Raw genomic sequence first — 23105 nt, 5'->3', positions numbered from 1 at the left:
AGGTGCACCAACACTGAACAAGCGACAGCATGAAAATTTCTCTTAAGCAGGGGCAGACACAGGTGCCATTGATAACCCCTGGTTAGAAAGGAACAGTTCTGTGCCTCCCTACTGTGCCAAGGTGCTATTTAAGGTGCTGTTAAGGTGCTATTTCAGGACAGATCAGGGATGTTTTTTGACATAGTTTAAACAGGTTCCTGGCTAATCCTGTACATGCATAACACCTGCTAAGTTTTCCTTTTACTCTCACACTTTTTACTGATGTCAGTCAGAATCACAGCTAATTCTGAGATACCAAATTGCATCTGTGGTTAATAATGGAACCCTGATCAATCAACCCTAACTTGTATTGAAACAGCCCAGATTGATGAGCTTCAGAGTGGTTTGACCTAAAGCCATTCAGCCATATAGATATCTGGAGGCCAGATACTGAGATCATAATGTTGAGAACTGAGTGACTCTGAGGAATAAAAAAAAAATAGTCCTATTATTAAGTGACACAGTTCATAATTTCACACCCAAGAAGAAATAATGTACAAACCACCTCATGCTGTCATGTACGTTATCGCGCATATATATATATATATATATATATATATATATATATATATATATATATATATATATATATATATGTGTGTGTGTGTGTGTGTGTGTGTGTGTGTGTGTGTGTGTGTGTGTGTGCTCTGATTTTACAACCCTTTTGTGTGATGATTTTGTACTGCAGCACTTTTTTTTTTTTCTGGTTTTGTGTAGGTTTGTTGTTGCTGCAATTGAGGTTATTACCAGGACCCAAGACATTTCATGAGATAAACGGAATAATTCTATTCTGAAAAAAAGATATCAGCTGCTAATTAATAATTGTCATTCTAAAACTGTTTGTAAATATAAATGATGTATAACAGAGACACTGTTACATATAGAGGCATATTTATGTTATGAAAAAATTGACTAAAGCAAACTCAACAGTGGAAAAAATAATGTATTTCCTTCAACTTGATAATACAGTTGCTCAAAATACTACAGATAATTCACCAAAGTGTTAAATGTTTAAATAAATAGCAATATGTTATAATCTATAATGTAACTCTTTTTTCAAACCAAAATATAGACTAAGACCTTTTTTGTTTGCAATACAAAAGAAACAATGACAACAACAATAAACTATCCAAATAATATAATATAATAATATAAAACATTTAATAATATTATACATATTCTTTAGTATGCACATGTTCACTTTACCCTTTTCAGGTATGTGAGGTCAGCTCTAACTATATGAAGGGCTAGGTCTAAAGTAAACGCATTCATTTCTCCACAGTTCAGAATGAAGTCTCATCATCTACTGTTCCTAGCCAGGGAGTCAGCCTCAAGAAACATGGCCCAGGGTCACGGGGTTGATCCATGCAGGGGTCAAAGGTCAAGGACTCCAAAGAGCTAAGGGAGCCTGAGAGGGACCCTGTCCCTTCGAAGGTGTATGTGTGCAAGCAGTCAAATGGCGGGGCGTAGGGGTCACTATCGGCTTCGGCCAGTCGGTCCATTATGAACTGTTGGAAGACCTCATCCTCAGGGCCAATGAGGTGTGAGTGGCGCAGTGACATGCGGATGCTCGCTGCCACTTCCTCCCTTCGGAGTCCACGTTCGCGGCGACGTGGGTGGGGCCTCAGTGGGACAGGCTGGATCGGACACGTTGCGTCCTCAGCAGAGTTGGTTTCGGCATAGTGTAAGACCTTCTCTGAGTAATCCTCTGCGTCAAGTTCCTGGGCAGCCAGCTTCTGCTGCTGAAGTTTCCTGTGCCTCCATATAGCTAGCATTAGTAACGACAGCACTGTGGGGTGAAACAGATATGCTGGGATCACATTCATGAGCCTTGATGTACTCTGAGGCACAATGCTGAGCTTGTGAAGTGCCAAGTATGTTTTCCACTTGCAGTTGAGGCTACAGCAAGAAATTAGAACTGTTTTAATGTTCCTGTGCTTTCAAATTCAGGTCACTCACTGGCCTACAAAGTATTACATTTTAAATGGATTTCAAGGAATTAATGATGAAAGATTTGATAATTATTTGTTGAGCAGAATTAGGTGGGTGAGAGCATGAAAAGCACAGAATAGTACAGAGCAGTGGGTCAAAAGTAAATCTGAAGGCCTCTTCCTTCTTAACCAATTTGGCATATTGCCAGTTGTGAAATACTGTAAACATTCATTCATATCTGAGAAATAAGTATGTAGTCTGCATAGTTATCATGTTTGCATTCATGTTTATCACTAAATACAGTATAGATTATGTCTGACTATTATATAATAGCTTTATTATCGTCGAGAAGGCATTTTAGCATTACTGAATCTGTGTTAGATCCACACTGGTCAGTATGTTCCATGATGGAGATGGATTAGCCCGTCAAATATCCACTCAGATCATACTTGCCTGCTTAATGTGAATGACAACTGTATTAGATCTCACTGTCTCAAGCTTTCTGTTGGAAAAGAGCATTCTGTAATTTTTACTTTTTTCCCCCCTTTAATTTCTACCATTTAAGGAGATGTTAGTTTTTAATTACAATTATAGAAACATGTTCCCAGGATTTGTAAGAAAACACAGAAACCACCCTACAGTCCATTAAAAATAGACCCTACAGTCCATTAGAAACATAATTAGAGTAAATTATCCATGAAACCTTACCGACGAGGAGGACAAAGCACACGGACAGACCCAGTAAGACCTGCATGCTGACAACCATAGAGAGGGCCAGTGCTTCCACTCCACCTGTAGGGCAGTGTCCTGCAGGCTGGCAGGCACATATGCTGATGGTGAGGGTGCTTGTGCTGGAAAGGGCTGGGGAGCCACTGTCCACTGTAACCACGGGGAGATGATACATTGTGCGGTCATGACGAGTAAATGTGCTACGACGTGTCAAGATGCCTGCCGTGTTGTCTGTGACAAACAGAGGGAAAGTTCACTTATTGTCTGGATGAGGTATGACATACAACGTTCACTGCATTACTCCTGGGTTCAAACAGACAAAACCTTGCAATTCTTTTACTCTCAGACATAAGCGATTGTGGCTGTGCACAAAGCAAACTGGGAATGTTTTCTTCCAGCCTAGCATTAGGCTGCCCTAAAATTAGTTCCACGCATTTTTTTGTGAATCACTGTTTGTTCAGAAAATATTTTGTCCTTGGATAAACACAAAGTATTATTCAGCAACCCAACATACCAATAAGTATTTTCTTTTTTTTCATTGTTTTCCACTCTACCTTGGTTGTCCCTGATGGTGAAGTTGGGATTGATGTGCTTATCTGGCACCATAGAGAAATAAAAGTGATGGCCTTCTACTGGCTCATCTGCATCCACAGCACTGATAATCTGGATGACCTTCACAAAGAAATACATTTGTTAATGCAAACCTCAAAATCTCCTGCCATGACACCCTCAACTCATTGTCATCGACCGTGTATTTGACCATCTATTTGAAGCGACCTCAGAGATTCACCAGCCTTAAGTTCTCTGTACCAACATATGTAGGGTGGTGCTATTTTTTCAGCTGTGATAGCCTAGATTGACCATAACTTGATACCGGACTTATATCTTTGAGTTCCACCTTTCTCCACACAGCTATCAGAGAACAATCCGATTCTGAGCAAATAGAGCAAGATTCCTGTCAAGAGTGCATGCTATGGATCCTGAAGCAACTGTCTCCCCTAATTGATAATTTGTGGCTTGAAGACAGTGTTTGCTGTGCAGGAGTTTCAGTCATACATAGTATATAAATCGAGAGACTGAGACTTAAGTTCAGCTCTACACCTGTACCCGCAGGTCTTTGCCTGACAAAGTATTTGCAACTTTTGCTGTGCTTCATGAAATTCAGAGCAGAGTAGCCCAATGTTGGATTGCCTGTCTCCACCTAGTGCCCATTCAAACTTGGTATTGTTCCACTGCCATGGGTAAACTCTGGTCTGCTGAATGGAGTGGTTCTTCAGAAGTGCTGGATAGGCAGAATACAGCCTGAGTGGACAATCCCATGGATGCCTTACTCAGAGTGAGTGTAGTGCCTCGCTTAAAACAGCAAGAAAACACCGCCTCTCTGAGACTGTCTTTTGGACATGTTTTGCAGTAATGTTTTGGCAGTGATTGACAGATATGTGTATGTGTTTGCTTGTTTGTGTGTGTATGTGATACTATACCTCCCCTGCCTGTGTTCCCTCACACACATAAGGTCTGTAATCCCTGGACAGAGTGGGTATATTGTCATTGATGTCCAGGACTTTGATGAACACAGATACTGAAGAGGATAACTGATTTTCCTCTGAAAAATCAAATCAATAAATCAATACAGGAGATCAAAACTCAAATAAATCAATACAGGATTTAAAATGCTATGTCTATGGGATACAAGTCTATGGTTATAAGCCAGATAACAGATAGTGTGCAGAGCTATCTTTAACAGGCAGAGATCGATCTACGATGCAACCATAGCATTTTCTCACTTCTCTCAAGGGGAGAGATGGAGACTTTGGCCACTCACTCATCTCTTTGGCAGTGACAGTGAGATTTTGCCAAGCTGCTGTCTCTCGGTCTAGAGGCTTAGCTACTGACACTGTTCCATCGTTGGGGTCAATCTTGAAGGCTTTCTTCAGCTCAGTGCCCTTGGTTATGGAGTATCTGGTAACAAACAAAAAAGAAAAGAAAAAGTCAGTACTTCTGTACAAGTCAGTACTTTGAAGAGAAAGGTGACATGCCCTTTGAGCAGTGGAAGGAATACTGATCACGGCCATTCTGCTATTAGATGTGGTAACTACAACGAAATGGGTTAGGTAGCCTAGATTATGGTTGGAGTAACATTCAAACAAGGATTGACTCTCCAGGTGTCTGCATGACTAAAAAATAAAGCCTATATGTGGTGGGGGGGGGGGGGGTTGTTTGTTTTTTGTAGGAGTCAAAGTGAGACATTCGATTTTCTTCCAAAGTGACTAACTAAATAAATAATAAGCCTAGAGGTCTATTTAAGAACTGTAACTTGAAAAATCCTTATCATTTAATATTAATTTAAAAAGTGAGTAACAGGGAATGTGGGGTATGCTGATCTTCTTCTTAATAATATACACCATTAAGGTTTTCCTCAATGTTATATGTTTTGTTCATGTATTGCATATGCTTATAATGCTTATAATGCTGTACACATGAGCAGTATAACTGTAATTATTCTAATTTTTGTTTCCTTTTGACTTTAGTTGGCTTAAAATATAGTTTTTCTAAGGATGCCTCCTTGGAAGAGGATGAAGAAAGCTATACAAATATACACCAATTCAAACACACACATGCACGCACACACACACACACACACACACACACACACACACACACACACACACACACACACTTTTGCTCTTTGATTTGCAACTGTAGTTGCCTGTAGAACTGGTGCTCATCTCTCACCAGTCTGTTTTTATAAAGTAGAATTCTGTTCATAAGTGGTATAGTTACGCAAATAGGCAATGTGTAGAACGCAATCAAAAATAATTTATGCTATGTATTCTTTTCCTCTGTTTGATAACCTTTTACAAATTCATATGATTTGGACCAGAGGCAGGACTTTTTAAAGATTAACGGTATTACATCTTCTTAATTAAAACATTGCCGGAAGCAGTATGATTCTTAGACAACCGGTGCTCACAACAACAATACCACAGTTTATTTTAAAATCATACAGATAAGAACTGCTCAAACAGGGCCCTTTTCAGTTTAACTGAGATCAAAGTATATATGTATATTTCCATTTGAAATCATTCCTGATCACTATGCTCAAAAACTTATGACAAGTTCTTTGCTGCAGCTGTAATTATTAATCCTCTATTGTGAGATATTTAATGACAAAAGCGAGCCCTTGAGCCTAGCTCAGTTATTGTTTCCCCAGTTCTCACTGAGCCAATGACAGAGTTACTGTCCTCGCCAATGGCATGCATCACATGCGAACCTGCAAATGTACATGGGTCTGAATTCCGAATGTGAGCCCGTATGGAGAATTGTTATTTTGGCATGGGCAGTACCTTGGCTGGATTGTAATAACGTGAGAGTGAGCAAGGGAGAGAAAGGGAGACCGATGTTTTATTCAAGAGCTATTATTTCTTTCTAAAGTAATATGAGATAAATATGAGCATGTGGCAAGCAGCTGCTGGGATGAAGAGTGAGGAAGAGGATCATAGGGAGTTGGTTCTAACTCAGTTAGAAAGACAATGACTCCCTTCCCTTCAAAGCTTTGGAGCTATTTAGAAATGTCTCACACACACACACACACACACACACACAGACACACACACACACACACACACACACACACACACACACACACACACACACACACACACAGAGAGTTTTACTTTTTCCTTTCTTATAGCCCTAGATGTAAATATCTTTAAATTATTATAATTTATCACAGATAAATCCCAAATATAAATCCCATAAAATCAAGGTTTAGCGTAATTCCAGCAATTCAAATATCTGTGTTTGTTAAATTTTAGGTCACACACTTTGAGCAGCTTTTATTATGGTTTTCACAATTCATTAATGAGTAAGTTCTTCACCTTTCTCTAGCCTCATAATTTAACCCCCCCCCCCAAAAAAAAACAACAACAAAAAATTATAAAATTAATTAAATAAATAAAATACAATACAATTTATTTTTATTGATTATGATTTAGGATTTAACTGCAGTATTTAGGATTTAACTGCAGTATACTGCAGTTAAAGACATAGATGTGTAGTACACAAAGTTTTCAGAGAAACAGGACACTTTGGACACAGGTTCTTTATCAGCTCTTCAAGCAAAGTGTTTATCTATATATTTATATACTTTGGACAACAAGCATTTCTTGGCTAATCAACTATGTTTTGTGTACAGGAAAAAAAAACTGTGTAAACTAGATTTTTGGCCAAAATATTCCTTTAAGGGTGTTTTTATTGTTTTATTGGTCACATCTACTTTTCTTTTTTTGTACAAGTCCAAATAAACAACACAAATTAATATATGCTTGGTTTACCTGATGGAGTTGTTGGCAGCATCTGTGTCTTTGGCATAGACTGTGCCAACCTCAGTTCCAACAGGTACATTCTCTAGAACTTTCCATTCATAATAAGGAGCAGAGAAGATAGGAGGTTCATCCACATCTGTCACAAGGATTGTCAGTTTTGTCCTGTCAGAAGATTCATGGATGCTTAGGAATTGAGTGTCGACGTAGTCATTGGTGGCTTCTATGGTGATGGCAAAACGCTTCTTGCTCTCATAGTCTAAAGGCTATGGGAAAGATACAGTCAGCTTTAACACATAAAGAAATCACTAATGTTATTGCTCTGATTGCACAGCAGATAAAGAGTTCAAAGGTCAGTAGCTCTTTATTAAAAAACAAAAACCCTGAGGAATCAAAGAAAGGCTATACTGCTTTTCCCATCAGTTTCCATCAGCTGGGAAAATGGTTCATTCAAACTTGATGAGTTACCAGCTGTGAGCTAGTACTAAATTGCTGCTGAATTTCAATAGACATGTTGATGCTAGTTAAAAACAGCATGAAAACTATTAATATAGCCCCAAAAGGAGCACGGGGCAAGTGAGTCATTTTCATAACAAGGCAATTCCATCTTAATTCAATTCCCCCAGTGTTTCCTAGCAGATAGGAGCAGCTAAGCAGGACACATAAAACTACATCTGTGAAGGGCACTTTCCACTCAATATGAGACACGCCATGGGAGATGATCCCATCAAAGTTAGAACACAACAATATTACATCACACATCTAACTGGGCTCAGCAGGGAATAGCTGTCTAAAGAAAACATTAAACACATTTTCATCAAATAAATTACCAAATGTGTACAATTCTCTCTTATTATAAAGAAATCATATGCCAAGAGACCAATCTGCATTTTTGCAAAATATCTATATTTAAGTCTTCCCAAGCCAATTTGAAAAATAGTGGAATATTTTGGGAGAAAGACATTGAACACTGTTCTATCATAGATGGTTTTAATAACATAATGAATGTATTTTACATAACATTGTAAATGCACCACTGCCCACCGCAATTTTTGAAATGTCAAAATATAATGTACTCTGTTGTAGAGTACACTTTCTTTTAATAGAGTATTAGTTTCTTTTAATATGCCATAAGAGTAAACATGCTCACTTTAGCCAGTGTCACTATGCCTTCTTGGGTGACAGGGTCCGTTTGCACCCTGAAGGTGGCGTTCTCCTCCAGGCCAACTAGACTGTAGTTCATTATGGCATTCACGCCGACATCTGCATCTTTTGCCATTACCCTGCCCACTGTTGTGCCCACTGGAGCCGACTCTGCTATGCCAAATGTGTATAAATCTGGAGACAAAAAAGAGAACACCCAAGATATCACACAGTACCTTCATGAAATATTCCAATAATTGTGGGCCACAAAAATGAGCCATTGCACGGCAAAACCATACATGTCCATTTTTGTTTTTCTGCATTCTACAAAATAAAAACAAGCATTATAGCATTTTAAAATGCCCACATGAAATGAAGGTAAGTCTAAATAAAGTATACAAATAAAGTATACAAGATTAAAAACTATACAAAATTAAAAACTATAAGTGAAGGGAAAATGGCTGATTATGTTTTTTTGTATGTTTGATTTTTTTGCAAGGGCTCAAATAACAACAGAGGGTTTTCACTTAAGTTACAGAAGTAATGATATCAGCTGCACACAAATGATTCGACACATCAAGTTTATGAAAAATCATTCAAATAAAAATACTAAAGTCCAAATTGGCTTACAGACATTGCTGTGCTTCACAAACAGAAGGATCAGACTTGAAAGGGAAATTCTAATGTCTTGTGCTCTGTGTGAGAAATGTAGAAACCAGATACTGAATACTTGACATCAGATGGCATGATTAAATCAGGAATAAGGAGCACTGGTCGAGAACGTGGAATACAAATCAGCCAAACATGCTCTTAGGACAATATGCAGGTGAATCACCTATGTCACAAAAAAAACAGTGAAAAAAACATAAAAAGCAATCCAAGACAAAGAATCCCCAGAGCAAATGAAAAAGAGGACATTCATAGTACACCTGGTGTGCAGACACTTGGGCTATGCAGAAGAGTAGCTACATCTGGAGTGAGTTTGAACAAGTTGCTCATACTTCAGTGTGCCACAGAGACACCCCCCCCCCCCCCCCACCCATGAGACCATGTGTGCATGAAATAAGAAGAATAAACAAGTAACAGGAACTGTAATACCTTTACATACCTTACAATGAATTCTGTTGGGACTTAGTTCTTACCTAAGAGTAATGCTATAAATAAATAAATAAATAATGATAATTATTATTATTATTATTATCATTATTATAGCTGTGTGTTTCATTCCAACAGTCATAACACACTGCCATCTTGTGCGGCATAACCTAAAACAAAACTCTGGGATAAGCCTTTTTTATTGAAAAGCACTTTAGAATATGAAAGAAAAACAGTTTGTGCCACTGTCCAACTGGATTAGCAGCAGTGTCAGTGGTGGTGAAATAACCTGCTCTCTCAGAAGGAGAGAGACACAAGAAACAGGAGAAGCATGTCCAAGTGCAAAATGTAGATAATTTTAAAGAGGTCCCACAGCAAATGCACAAATGTCTGATTCAGAGTAGATTTACATTGTCAAAATCAGAAATGAATGATTAGATACATACAGTTCATGCAATTTGAAAAAGATAATCATGATTGTTATCATCGCCATTCCAGCAGTATGTCATCCATGCAAGCCAGCTCTCCCAGTCATGTGTTTTGGTTTAGAAAGAACAATTCTTAATCTATAACAGGAAACCACGGTGATTCTCTGGTAAGCCCTGAAAAGCACAATTCCACACTAGAATTCAAAGCCAATCAGAAGAAAATGGAACCTTGTGAGTAACAAGTCGAGGCCAAGCTACATGAGCTTTCATGTTTTTGTACTGTCTTCCCCAAATATTATATCAATTAAATTATGCATAACAAATTAAATTGACTGAATCAATCACAGTCATACCTGCAGTAACCTTCATGACTTCAGAAGCATTATTAAGCCCTTTAAAATAATATATTAAAAGCATTTTAATCATAAAAGTAATGGCCAACCACAACATATGTTGCACTAGAGATGCCAAGTTCAAAAATGTTTTTACATGTACATTTCAATAGAACAACTGATGAATAATCAAAAGGTCAGAGCTTGACACAGCATATATTTTGCTTAAATTATATATATATATAATTTTTTTTTTTTTTTTTGTGCCTCCCTGCCATTAGCCTCCATTTGTCGGGAGTGGCATCCACATAGCTTTTTGTTTATGTCGTGCATTTCTGTTGCACGTGTTGTAAGTTTTGGTTTTGTGCCACATTCCATACAGGTGGCGCTTGTTGAGTCTCCTCCATCGTGTCAGCTGTGTGTTGTTATGTCATTATGTTGTTCCTTTATAAGCCCTTTGTGCTCATATGGCTCGTATGGATTTAAAAAATGATTTTGATCCTGACAGTTATGTGTTTCACATGTTGCAGTATCAGAATAAAGGTAGGCCTATATTTTTTTTCTGCACTGTCCAGGAACTGCTCTCTTTTACCAGACAATAAGTGTGTAGCAGACCCAAAATTTGTGTATCTCATTGATCAACAAAATAATATTCTGAATAAAGGGAATTTTGTTCTGTTTTGTAAAAACAAAAAGGTTTTCAGGTACTGTTGGCATAGATCTTTTTTTGTTGTTCTTTTTAGCTTGAACATCTTGGATATGCTAATGATGCACTTGATGTAACTCACTGTGTTGGAACATAGGCCCGTTGTCATTGACGTCTGTAAGAGTGATTGTCACTGTCGTTGTAGCACTGTAGCCTCCAGTAAATCCAAGCATATCTTTCACCTGAACCACAACCAGATACTTCTCACTTGCTTCTCTGTCCATGTTTGGCCATGAAGTCACTATAATACCTTATAAGATGGGAGAGAGAACATTTACATTTACATTTATGGAATTTAGCTGACAGCTGCCATAAATGAGAGAGAACATTTCTATAATTACTTTTCAAGAAAACAAAGTTATATCGGATGAGTAACCGATAGGCTGTCTAAATTAATCATCGTTGCTACCACAATTGCTACCTGTTTTGGGCTCCACTGAAAAGTATGGCTCTCCTTGCACAATGGAATAGATGAGTTTCGCATTATTCCCAAACATGGGGTCATCTGCATCTGTGGCTGTCACCTGCACAACTGTCGTCCCTGTGCAGAGAGAGGAGGTATACACACTGTCAACAGAAGCTTTTGACTTGGGTAAAAAAAAAAGTGTCTGCACGTGCGTGTGTGTGTGCGTGTGCGTGTGTGTGTGTGTGTGTGTGTGTGTGTGTGTGTTTGTGTATCGGCCACAAGGGAGGTGATTCAGGTGACAGTTCCCGGATCCCTCTTGTGACATATCTCTTTTTCCTTTTCTAAAAGCGCTTTCTTTCCCATACCTTTCCCATGCCATCATCTAGATATCACTCTTCGTCCTTCATCATAATCATCATTATCATCCTACCATTTTTAATGCTTTCTTCTTTATCCCTTCTTTCAGCTTTCTGTCATTTCGTGACTCTGATTTCTGTTTATCTATTGCTTTCAATCTGCTCTCTCTGTCACTCTCTCTCCCTGATAGGATATTCACTAACACACCTTAATCCCACTTTCTCTGTCCATGTTTATTTCTTTTCACCTTGCTCTTTTTTCCCCATTTCTCTAGTTTCTTTTCCATTGAAGTATGATTTATTGCAATAAAGATATTATCCAGCTGAAGAAGAATACATACAAATTGAAATGACAATGTATGTGCAATAAAAAGGCAATAGTTTTGATAAAAAATATTTAGGCACAAATAAATCATATTTCACTGAATCAGGCATATCATCTCAGCCCAATATATTTAAGTAGCAGAAACCACTCTCCAAGAACAAATGTTTAAAAAAAAAAAAAAAAAAAAAAAAAACCTCAGCAGAAACACAAAAGACATAAAAGGGGAAATTACAGAATTAAATAAAAAGGCTAAAGAAAAAAGCTAAAACCTATAATTTCAGTTTCAAATGTAATCAAAAAAAATGAATGCCCAGGTATAGCCTAATCAATAGACCCTTTCTAAGTTTGTAAACAAAGATGACACTGGGGCCATGTTGTCAACGAAAGCAGAGATTTCTGCCATCGATCAAGTGTTGATCCCATTTCTTTAACAGCTAATTCAATTAATAAAACATTATATCAAGATATTGTATGTACATGTGTCAAAATATTATTCCACTCTTTACAGAATGATGATGCATATACACACCCATTTAGATTTAATAGGTTAATCAAAATAAAACAATAATGGTGGAATCTACTCTAAGTTCCCATGCGAATCAACTTAGCTAATTAAACTACCTAATATGTTTTGAATAGACAAATTAGTGATCATCTTATTTGGACACCATAATACATATGTAGCCAGCAGATTGCAAACCAGGCCTGCTACCTCTGAGCCCCTTTGCTTATCCTTTTGGTTGTGTATATGTGTACCTGAGAATATCTAAGACATAATTCCTGACTTTTCAATATACTAGGACCACAGTCAATGTTCACAGAGTTAACTTTATAGCTAGTTTCCAGTAGCATATTAGCACTGCAATTAGCATCTAACTGCTAACATTAGCCTTCTTAGCTACCTTCTTAACATTTAACCTTCTTAACATTTAGGGCTTCATACACCAAATAATGAAAAATGTTACTCATTGGTATTTAGCTGTTCACCTTTTAATTTATGTGCTATGATGCGTATCAGTGTATAATCATTTGCTTTTAAAACCACACATAGCTCAATCCACTGATAACATAGTCCACTTTACATGAAATTAACCCCAGCTGGGTTGAAGAGCACATGAATCAGTTAATTGTTTGAAAATCTTTATACATTTTCTTGTGTCCTTGACTGTATAGATGATGTTACTTCATGATTCAAAAATCTGCATGTTATATCATATCCAACTTTTTGTACATGACCGTAGGGTACAGTTTTAGTCATCAATTGACTTGTAGGTGCGCAATTTCTCTTTAGTGTAAATGTTAGGTTTATAAAAATATATCTAACCATTTGACAAAATATTCCTTACATGCTTCTATTCTCTAGGTATCAGATAATTTATTCTGTTAGAAGGGTGGGTTTGGTTATATAACTCATATATCAAGATAGGATTGGTCAAGTATCATAAATCAAGATAAGATCTTGATAATTAGCCTAAGTTGCAGTAGATCCAACAAGTCCTTTATTTTGAAGAACCTTAGTAAATCTAAATGCCTGCGTATATGCATCATCATTATGTAAGGATAAAAGTGGAAGAATACTTTGACACACTTACATACAATATCTTGACATATTATCTTTTATTCATTGATTTAATAGTTAAAGAAATTAGATCAGTGCTGTGATCAGCATTTCTTTTGATGATGCTCCTGAAACCGTCTATAAAAGCACGTCAGTTAATGCTGCAGTTGGGCGTTACAGGTAAATATTTACTACTGCAACATGGTTGCTTTTTGAACAATAAACACACTAATTATGTGTTACTAAAGAGAGTTAGTGCTCCTTATTTAGTGGAGAAAATCCACTTTAAGACAGAGGCATTAGAGAATACCCTACCGACTGGGCTCATCTCTGGAATACTGGACACGTAGGGTTCGTTTATAAACTGGGGGGCATTGTCATTGATATCCTGGACTTTGATGATGAACTCAGACTCAGGCTCCACGGGCTGGTCAGTCCTGCGGTCGATGGCTTGGGCTCGGAGGACATAGAATGCCTTCTCTTCTCTGTCGAGGCCCTTTAGAGTATGGATCTCACCGCTGTACTCGTCGATGGTGAAGACCTCTCCAGCTCCCTCGCCAGTTAGGATGTACCTGATTGTGAAGTCTCCTGTGTCGTAGTTTGATTTCAGCTAAATAAAAAAATTGCAGCAGTTAAATTACAGTAATTACAGGACAATTAAACTGTGCAGCTTCAGAGCAGATTTTAGCACTACGACAAGAGGTGCTTGCAAACAAGAAGACCACTAAATATATATGGGTACTTGTCTTCATCATCATCATCATCATCATCATCATCATCATCATCATCATCATCATCATCATTCTCCCATTTATTTATATAGTGCCCTTCCCAAGCTCAAGGATGCTTTACAATCAAACATAAAGAAATGAAAGAGAAAGTGCATGATTTGCAACAAAAAGGACATTACATGTATAACATGTAATAAATGGCACTGATAGCATAATGAAAACAATGTATTTAACAAAGATATAAATATAGGAAGAGAGGTGGCATCCTGAATAGAGTTATTCTAAACATGGGAAGACTATTCCATATTTTACACAGAAAATGATTGAACACCAATAGAGGTCAAATTAAACCTTGAAACGTGAAGAAGGCTTAACTTTTGCAATGTTAAAGTATGAGATGTGACATATAGAAGAAGAAACTCAAGCAGGAAATGATGAGACAGGCTATGCAAAGCTTTACATGTAACAAGAAGAATTTTGTGCTTAATATGGGATGAAAGTCACTAATGGAAGTGAAAGACAGGCTAAAGTATGGCCAGAGATGAACAATGTTATATAGACGGAAAATGCTGACTTAACTACAGAATTGATATGAATGTCAAAAGTTAGTGTAGGGTCAAAATACCCTTTCACCAGAATCCCATCAATATTGATGCCAAGGCCATATGAGCAATATCAAAGCTTTGGGGCCGATTAGGAGCAACTCAGTTTTGTTAACATTCAATTTTTAAAAAGTACATATACATCCATGTCTTTATGTCATGAATACAGTCAGCTAGGCCAGGTAGTAGTATAGTCTGAGCAGGGCTAATGCTGACATATATCTGAGCGTCATCTGTGTTACAATAAAAATTTAAACCGTGATGATATATTATATGGCCAAGTGGCAGCATGTAAATAGTAAACAGTAGCAGAGCTAAGACTGATGCCCAGACTTGCCAGGCTTTCTGGTAAATCTTGGAACTACTGCAGTTAAATTAATATTTTTAAAGCCTTTTCAGCAGCCTTATGGCATCAAGTGCAACTCCAGACTGTAGTTTTACCTGACCAATTATCTTTGGTGTTGGATCCTCCTCCTCAACAAACAGCTGGTTCCAGATCCAGCCACGTTTTGCTCTGAGCTGGGGTGCGTGGGGGCCTTCAGTGAGCTGGCTCTGACTCGGTCTTTGTTTGGACACTGTTACTCCACTCCCCATTAAACCAGTCATGATGGAGATCATGATGACCATGGGAAGAACAGAACAGCCATCCATTGTTTGGCCACTTCCTGTCTCCCTTTTCCCCTGCTCCAGATGATGCGTTTAGACCCCTAGAGCCAGTTAGTGTTCCATTAGAATTCTGGTCCCGTTTTTGTCATGGGTCTCTAAGAGGGTGTTAAGAGGACAAAATGGTCAAAAACATAGAAGAAATTGTTTGTTACAGAGCACATTGCTTTGGTTATGTAATTGCTATGAACAATGATCTCATGGTGAACACAGATATAATAATAATAATAAGAAGAAGAAGAAGAAGAAGAAGAAGAAGAAGAAGAAGAAGAAGAAGAAGAAGAAGAAGAAGAAGAAGAAGATTTCTGACCAGTAAAATCAGAGGAGAAAAAATTGCCTACACAAAGATGCCAAGTGGACAGTATGCATGGAATCTTTCAAGAGTTCCAGGAAGTAGATGACAAATAGAAGAGTCTCTCAAGGCATTGCCCAGAATTTAGGAGATAACAATGATAACAATGCCTATGTGGGAAGGCCTTTGGAAACCATTCCATTTACTGAGGCATGAAGTTCTCCAGATGGTGAATGGAGTGCCATAATTAAATCCCTCTATTCAAAGGAAAGAGGGAGAAAAAAAGTGTGTAGCATCAGAAAAATCATACTACTGTATGTATAATTAAGGAGTTATTTGTATTTGTGTTATTTTTGCACAATTTTGTATATAGCATGTTTTCAATATCTTAATTTTCAGTTATGTACAAAGTGTGACCAAGTACCTCATAAATTATTTACAAAAACCTTTGAGCTACAGATGAAAGGAAAAACTACCAAGGAAGCATAAGAATAATCATACAAGTGAGAATTGCTTCTTCCACCTTGATTAGCTGTTTGAATTCGAAACAGCAGGTTCACATTTCACACAGCAGAGTGAAATGTAATTATCATAGGCACCAACAAGACCCAAAAATGCTATCAAACAAACTTCAGCACAGGCAGACCATCTGCATTTTTTTTAATCTAAGGCCAACCCAGAAGCCAAGTGAATTTTCCTCCAAATCTCAAAAATCAAATTATCAAAACATTCCTGTACATCACCTGGAATATATCAAATACTTTTGACACTCTCCTTTAAAATAGTACCACCAACAATATCTATTAAACCATTAATCATGTCAACATGACACATTTGACTTTGCTTGACTGCACCACCTTCCTCCTTTATTACATCAGATAAAAGAATGATTCTTAAATCAGACTAACACTTCATCATTTTCTCTACATCTTTGCCATGCATTCAAATGACAGGCAAAATGAGTTCATGCAGGATGTATATTATCCTTAAAAGCAATCACCAAAATTTTCTTAAGTATATGACACTTATTTTACTTATTTAAGGAACAAAGCATCATTGTCACTGCTTATGCCAGTCATCAGAATGTGAATATTAGGACCAGCATGATATCTGTTTCTTTTGTTGCATGATAGCTTTGCTAACAGGATCAAAAGGAGCTCAGATTGACCTTGGTATTATGAGCATTGCAATTAGTCCACTTGGATGACTAGATAATTACTGCTCCATCTCGCATGTGAGTTGCCAGTCAAGGCTGGTTGTGCCCTGTCATGATGATAAAAATCAATTACTGATGCTCAATTTCCTTTTTGAAATTCAATTTGCCTTTAGGAATAAGCAGGCACATATGCACCCGTGCAAGCGCGAGTCTTCGGCAAGCCACTTGTATCCGGCATGGCATGGAGAGTGACATTCACATTAGTGGCCAGTGAATCGTGAGCTAATGACGAGCTCTCATAAGGCTGCCGAGCACCACAGCTGCACGCTACAAGCTGAAGCTGCACAGTGCTGGCGTTAGGCTATTTACACTCAATCATCTGTCAGCACTTCACATTGCATTAGCCAGCCACTGTAGGCTTTGCGAAATAAAGGAACCTGAGGGTGCCAAATTGTTGTTAGGAAATTTTGAAGCAAGTAGGTTTAAAGCCCTGAGAGCATGCACAAGAAAGGTGGAGGTGGGGGTCAAGAGATGCCCTATCAAAGAAACTTTCAATATATTATTATAGTTATATTTCTTCAGCTGTCTAGGGTTGTAGTTGTTTGCTTTGTCTCCTACTCTAAGGTGTAGGAAAAGAAAATTTGGTGAATATTTTGCTATACTCTCTGTCAAATAAAAGAGAGAGAGAAAGAGAGAGAGAGAGAGAGAGAGAGAGAGAGAGAGAGAAAGAGAGAGATAGAAAGAGAGAGAGAGCACTGCAAAAATTAAAATTATGAATCAAATCCAAGTATTGGTATGCTCTTATTTTCCTGTCTGTTCACAAACCTGATTGTTTTATGTATTCATCACACACATACCTCTGCTATTCACAGCTATTGTTTAGAAATCACGTATCAGCCACCAGCAACTGCAGGCCACCTGCAGCCTCAAATAAAAAGCACTAGAGTGTGATACAGAAGCAAATGTACGAGACTTATACAAAAATATTCATATTCTGCCAACATTTATAGCCATGTTTGTATGCCATGGTTACCATGCATGCTTTCTCTAAACCTTTCTCTATAATTGCTACACTGAAGAATTTGCTAAACATTTGATTATACGAACAGTATTCTGGATGCAAAACATTGCAAACTATATAGAGGTGTTGTCAACACTTTAAAGGAAAAACATTCAAATACACGTACATCTTTTACAGTTTTTTGTATTGTGTGTGTGTGTGTGTGTGTGTGTGTGTGAGAGAGAGAGAGAGAGAGAGAGAGAGAGAGAGAGAGAGAGAGAGAGTTACATGTGCTCTCTATCATATAAAATTTTATCCACTCCAAATTTTTGTCTGATAACAAGTCACAGATCTAGTACTTTTTAGCACTGTTTAATTGGTTATTGGGAGGGCCCATGTTGGGACCTGCTGTTTTACTTTATGCATCATAGATTAATGACACCTCATTTTTTAATGTGTAACCATCCATATCCAATACAAAAACAAAACAGTTATTTCCATATATGACTTAACGATTGTTTTTGTAGAGTTACTGTAGGGATGTTCACATCAGTAAAGTCAAAGACTCAGATCAACAAACAACCTTTGGCAGTAATTGAAATACATTTTTAAAGGTTTCTAGAAGGGGATTTTGCATAAAACAACCAGCAATCAATTACATGAGGAACCACATGAAAAAACTTCAGATGGTTTACAACGAAACCTCTTCCATATCGGCTTATAATGGTACATAACACTTCTAGTCAGACAATCAGGCATTTAAAACAGAAAATTGCATTGCAAAGTCCTGATTATGAATTTAGCTTTTCAATTAAACATGAAAATATTTTAGATTTTAAACATCCATGCCTGTCTGCTCCTCTGCCTGTCACTCACACACACGCGCGCGCACACACACACACACACACACACACACACACACACACTAACACACACACACATACACACACACACACACACACACACAGCCTTTTTTTGACATGTCAATTCACATAAACCTTAATTTTGAATATTATTATTATTATTATTATTACTATTACTGTGAATCAAGTTGATTAATCTGATTGACCTGATATTTGTCAGTCATGTAAGATAATCAAGCTATCAGTTGTAAAATATAATTAGGAGCTCAATGGTGTGTGAAGCAGCTTTTTAGTATAGCAAAAGGTCAGTCCATATGTCAGTACAGAACATCTGGATATTTAGAATAAAGAAAATTGCCTACATCTAGCATTTATGCCTCATACATTTAAAATAGTAAAAGAGGTTTTAAATAATGAATAGTCTTGCTAGTTGCAGCTGAAAAGTTTTAACTCTTCAATTATAGCTTCTAGATGACTTAGCTTAGGGTGCTAGTCTGAAAAGCATGTCTCCTATTGCTAAAGAAAACTATTACATCTCCCCAAATGGGAATAACAGCAACTCACCTTCCTGAGTATGTGACCTCTCCTTACTCCACTTCAGTTGTTTAACCTTAAGCTGTCTTAGAACTGAGAAACAGCTTCATAGATTCCACGGCTGCATAGTATGGTTGTAAGGCTAATGCCCACTCTGCTGATGACCTCTCCCTTTCTCCTCCATCCCTCTCTCTCCCCCCATTCTCAATAACTTCCCGAGGAGAACAAACAGTGGTAGTATTGTCTGGCTCACTATTTGAACCACACTAGCAACACACAAGCCATTATTTTCCATGCAAACAGCTGAGGCTGGAATACAAATGGATTTCTATCCTTTATTCCACCATCTCTTTCTTTACTTCTGTCTCTGCCTCTCTTCTTTCCCCTCTCTCTCTCTCTCTCTCTCTCTCTCTCTCTCTCTCTCTCTCTTACTCATACAAATACACACTCTCTTTCTCTGTCTCTCTCTGTCTCTGGCTAACAATAGGGCACTTATTAGAATCTCACTGGCTGGGTACGAATTGCATCCATCACGGAGGCAACTATTTCAAAGGATGATAAGAAGCATACAGTCTGTTTTTTGACATTTAGACTGGAGGAGAAAGGCCTCCAGGCAGGCCCAGCGTTCATATTGGCATAAAGAGATGAGACGCCCCCATGACCCCTGCGTCTCAAATTCATTAAAGGTTTCTGAAGTGTAACGACTTGTGAGCTCTGCCAAGGCTCCTCGCTGGCAGCCAAAAGCAATGGTTCCTTCGAAGAAAAGGGGGGAATAATTGTGCTTGCTAGTGATTGTGTTTGTTACAATTACACTGCATTTCAAGCAGACTAAATCAGAAAAAGATTTACACAAAGCTCCCTGCTGTAGGGTGAGCAGTCTTGAAAAAATATTTAAAATAATAACTTACAAAGTAAATAAATAATACACTACAGGAATTAACCATGAGTGTCTTCGTGAAACCTTGCTTACAAGACTACAGTTACAAGCTCCATTAATTTGGATTTGCACCAATATTTTGCTTCATATTACCTTTGTCTTGATTAAACATAATCCACTTATTTTATGTAGAATTAGAAGTAAATTACAGTATGTTATTACATTATTGATTTGTGCTTTTAGCAAGTATGAATCCATAGAATAATTCTGTTCAACAAATATGATTATTTCTCATTTATGTTGTTACTTTGCCCTTCAGGCTATTTTGCCTCTGGATTTGACAGAGATTTTCACCTTATGTTCATTACATGGTTTACCACCCACCATATTCAATAGTCTTAACCACTGTCCATATGTTTACATTCAGTAATATTATGCATATCGTTAACCCTGCTAGCTCATTAAAATGAGACATTTACCTCAACAAGAATGCAAAAGTTCAGCGGTTTATCAGTGAGCCATATAAACAGGAATTTTCTAGGCGTAATACCAAGGACATATCCCCTGATGTATTGGCAGTGTTCATTCCTCCCAGCCAGCAGAGCAGGGGGATTTGTCATTTGTAACTGCAGATTAGTTCCGTCTGTGAACTCCGCAACTCCAGTTCTGATAGCGTATCAAACAGAGAAATGTCACGGGCCTGCACTGTGACATTTCGAGGCCTCGTTTTAGAGCAGGTCTAATTGAGCCTCCCTTATTATAATGATGGAGAATAGCCCAGTGTACCAGGGAGAAAACATCACACTGGAGTGGAGCTACAGCTAGGGGAGGAACTGCATTTTACACATCACATAGTAAAAAACTCGAGTGTGAAAACATCCATCTGTCCACCCACACAGTCAGCCAATTAAACAGGAATATATATATATATATATATATATATATATATATATATATATATATATATATATATATATATATATATATATATATATATATATATATATATATACATACATACACAGTGTAACAGTGTAATGTGTGCATCAGCATTGTATGCTGTGAGATATTATGTTACTTGAAGATTCTCTCTGTCTCTCTTTCTCTCTGTCTCTCTCTATCTCAAACACACACACACACACACACACACACAAACACATACTTACAGACACACACAGACAAAGAGAGAGTGTGTTTTGGGCTGTAAACTTTTTAGGAAAATGTTGCTGTATTGGGATCATGCATTGAATGTTAAAGGAACAGTTCAGTCAGATTTGACTAACAGTGACTGAACACCAAAGCTGCCAATTAGCATGGTGCCCTCTTGTGGCCCCTCGGTCTCAGTGCTGTTAAATTTAACATTTTGACTGAACCGGTCCTTTAAGATCAATAGTTAGAGACTCAGCTGAAAAGTCAAAGTCAAAGTCAAATTTATTTATATAGTGCTTTTTACAACAGCCGCTGTCACAAAGCAGCTTTATACATGTCCGAGTCCAAGTGCAAAAAAGTACTGAGTGCTGATTTTATGGTGCTTGGGAAACTAAACCAAGACCAAGGCAAATCACATTATGATATTATTATATTTACATTTTCTCACTGATTCTTTGTCCAGCATTTACATTAGTTAGTATAGGCATTATGTGTTTTATTACCACTGACTAACAACTGACCAGCTAATGATGGGCCTGCTGGAGCAGCCTGCTCAAGTGCACCATGGCAACATCTGTCAGCTGGGATCAAACGTAACAGTTCTTGAGTCATAGCTTGTCATAGCAAACCAGCACTGTAATCCTCATACCTGCTGTTATAGCAAATTAGAATCCAGTCATTTGCAAGACATGCACACCTCTGTCATTTCAGTTTATTAGTATAATGCTACTTGGCAAATCAGAAAAGATCCAGACCCTTGTAAATGCTCTGGGCACATTCTCAGGGCAGAAATGCAATGTTCAAATTCCATTCACGATGGCTCATTTCCTTGTTGGCCCCTGAGTCAGGCCATGAGCAACATTATGTTAGTTACTGATGACAGTGAGAATTATTTTATTGACACTGAATGTGTGGGGTAAGTTCACCACTGTTTTCCATCTCTTAGCTTCATAAAAAACATACATCATGCAGAAAATTGTGCATAAAGCTTAAGTGAGGCCAAACTGCACTAATATAATTTTTGTCAATGAATATTATGATGTTGAAAGTCTTGCAATATGAAATCTTTGAAGAAATATGAATAAACAGCTGAAGCTTGACTGAAGCCCATGGCACAGTGAAGAAGAACTGGTACTGTGGTTAAATCAGTATGCGCTGAAGCTTAAACTGTTCAGAAAAGATGCCACATATGATTAATGGCTGCACTTAAAAAGTATTTACACAAATAAGTTGAAAAATATTGATCCAGCCTGGGCAGTACAGAAGATTGTGGCAGCCCTGAGGGACGCACCTCTCCAGTTAAAATGCAGATCACCCCCAGGGAGGTTAAATTGAGATGCAGATTGCATCTGATTGATCAATGTGGAGCTCTGCTGAGGCATCAGTCTAAGAGGGGCTGGGGAGGGGAGGAGAGACTGAGAGCATTAACATGTATCAGCAGTCATGTCCTTGCAGTGTCCTCTACAAAAGGCACATGCAGAGCAAATGATTCTGGCTTAGTCAGGAGGTAGCACTGGCTTAGTGAGGAGGTGGAACTAGCTTAGTCAGGAGGAGCCACTGGCACAGTCAGGAAGAGGAACTGGCTTAGTTGGAGGAGCCACTAGCTTAGTCAGAAGGCACTGGCTTAGGAGGAAGTACTGGCTTATTCAGGAGGAGGCACTGGCTTAGTCAGGAGGCATTGACTTAGTCAGGAGGTGGCACCGACTTTGTCAGAAGGAGGCACTGGCTTAAAAGGAAGCACTGGATTAGTTAGGAGGAGCCACTGTCTTAGGAAGAAGCACTGGCTTAGTCAGGAGTAGGCATTGGGAGGGTCTCTACCGCTATCTAATTCTCCATCTGTCTTGATCTCTATTTATCTGCCTCTTTT

General features: G+C 38.0%; 1 protein-coding gene across 2 annotated transcripts; it reads right to left on the bottom strand.

Annotated features, from left to right (window-relative positions):
• Positions 1–966: 966 nt before the first annotated feature.
• Positions 967–19517, bottom strand: cdh19 (cadherin 19, type 2). Of its 2 annotated transcripts, XM_027018155.3 has the most exons (13): positions 19243–19517; positions 15709–15916; positions 15146–15465; positions 13687–13981; positions 11148–11267; positions 10809–10976; positions 8173–8360; positions 7035–7288; positions 4523–4659; positions 4182–4303; positions 3255–3372; positions 2680–2931; positions 967–1828 (listed from the first exon to the last, which is right to left on the bottom strand). In XM_027018155.3, the coding sequence occupies exons 3-13, from the start codon at positions 15353–15355 to the stop codon at positions 1323–1325; spliced, it is 2370 nt and encodes a 789-aa protein (XP_026873956.2). In that variant the 5' UTR covers positions 15356–15465; positions 15709–15916; positions 19243–19517; the 3' UTR covers positions 967–1322. The 2 variants fall into 2 exon arrangements, with proteins under 2 accessions (XP_026873956.2, XP_026873955.2); XM_027018154.3 differs by lacking the exon at positions 15709–15916.
• Between the last annotated feature and the right edge of the window lie 3588 nt (positions 19518–23105).

This window comes from Electrophorus electricus, chromosome 1, assembly GCF_041902795.1.
Source record: "Electrophorus electricus isolate QZ-2024a chromosome 1, ASM4190279v1, whole genome shotgun sequence".
Lineage (NCBI taxonomy): Eukaryota > Metazoa > Chordata > Actinopteri > Gymnotiformes > Gymnotidae > Electrophorus > Electrophorus electricus.
This window is presented reverse-complemented; position numbering and strand designations above follow the sequence as displayed.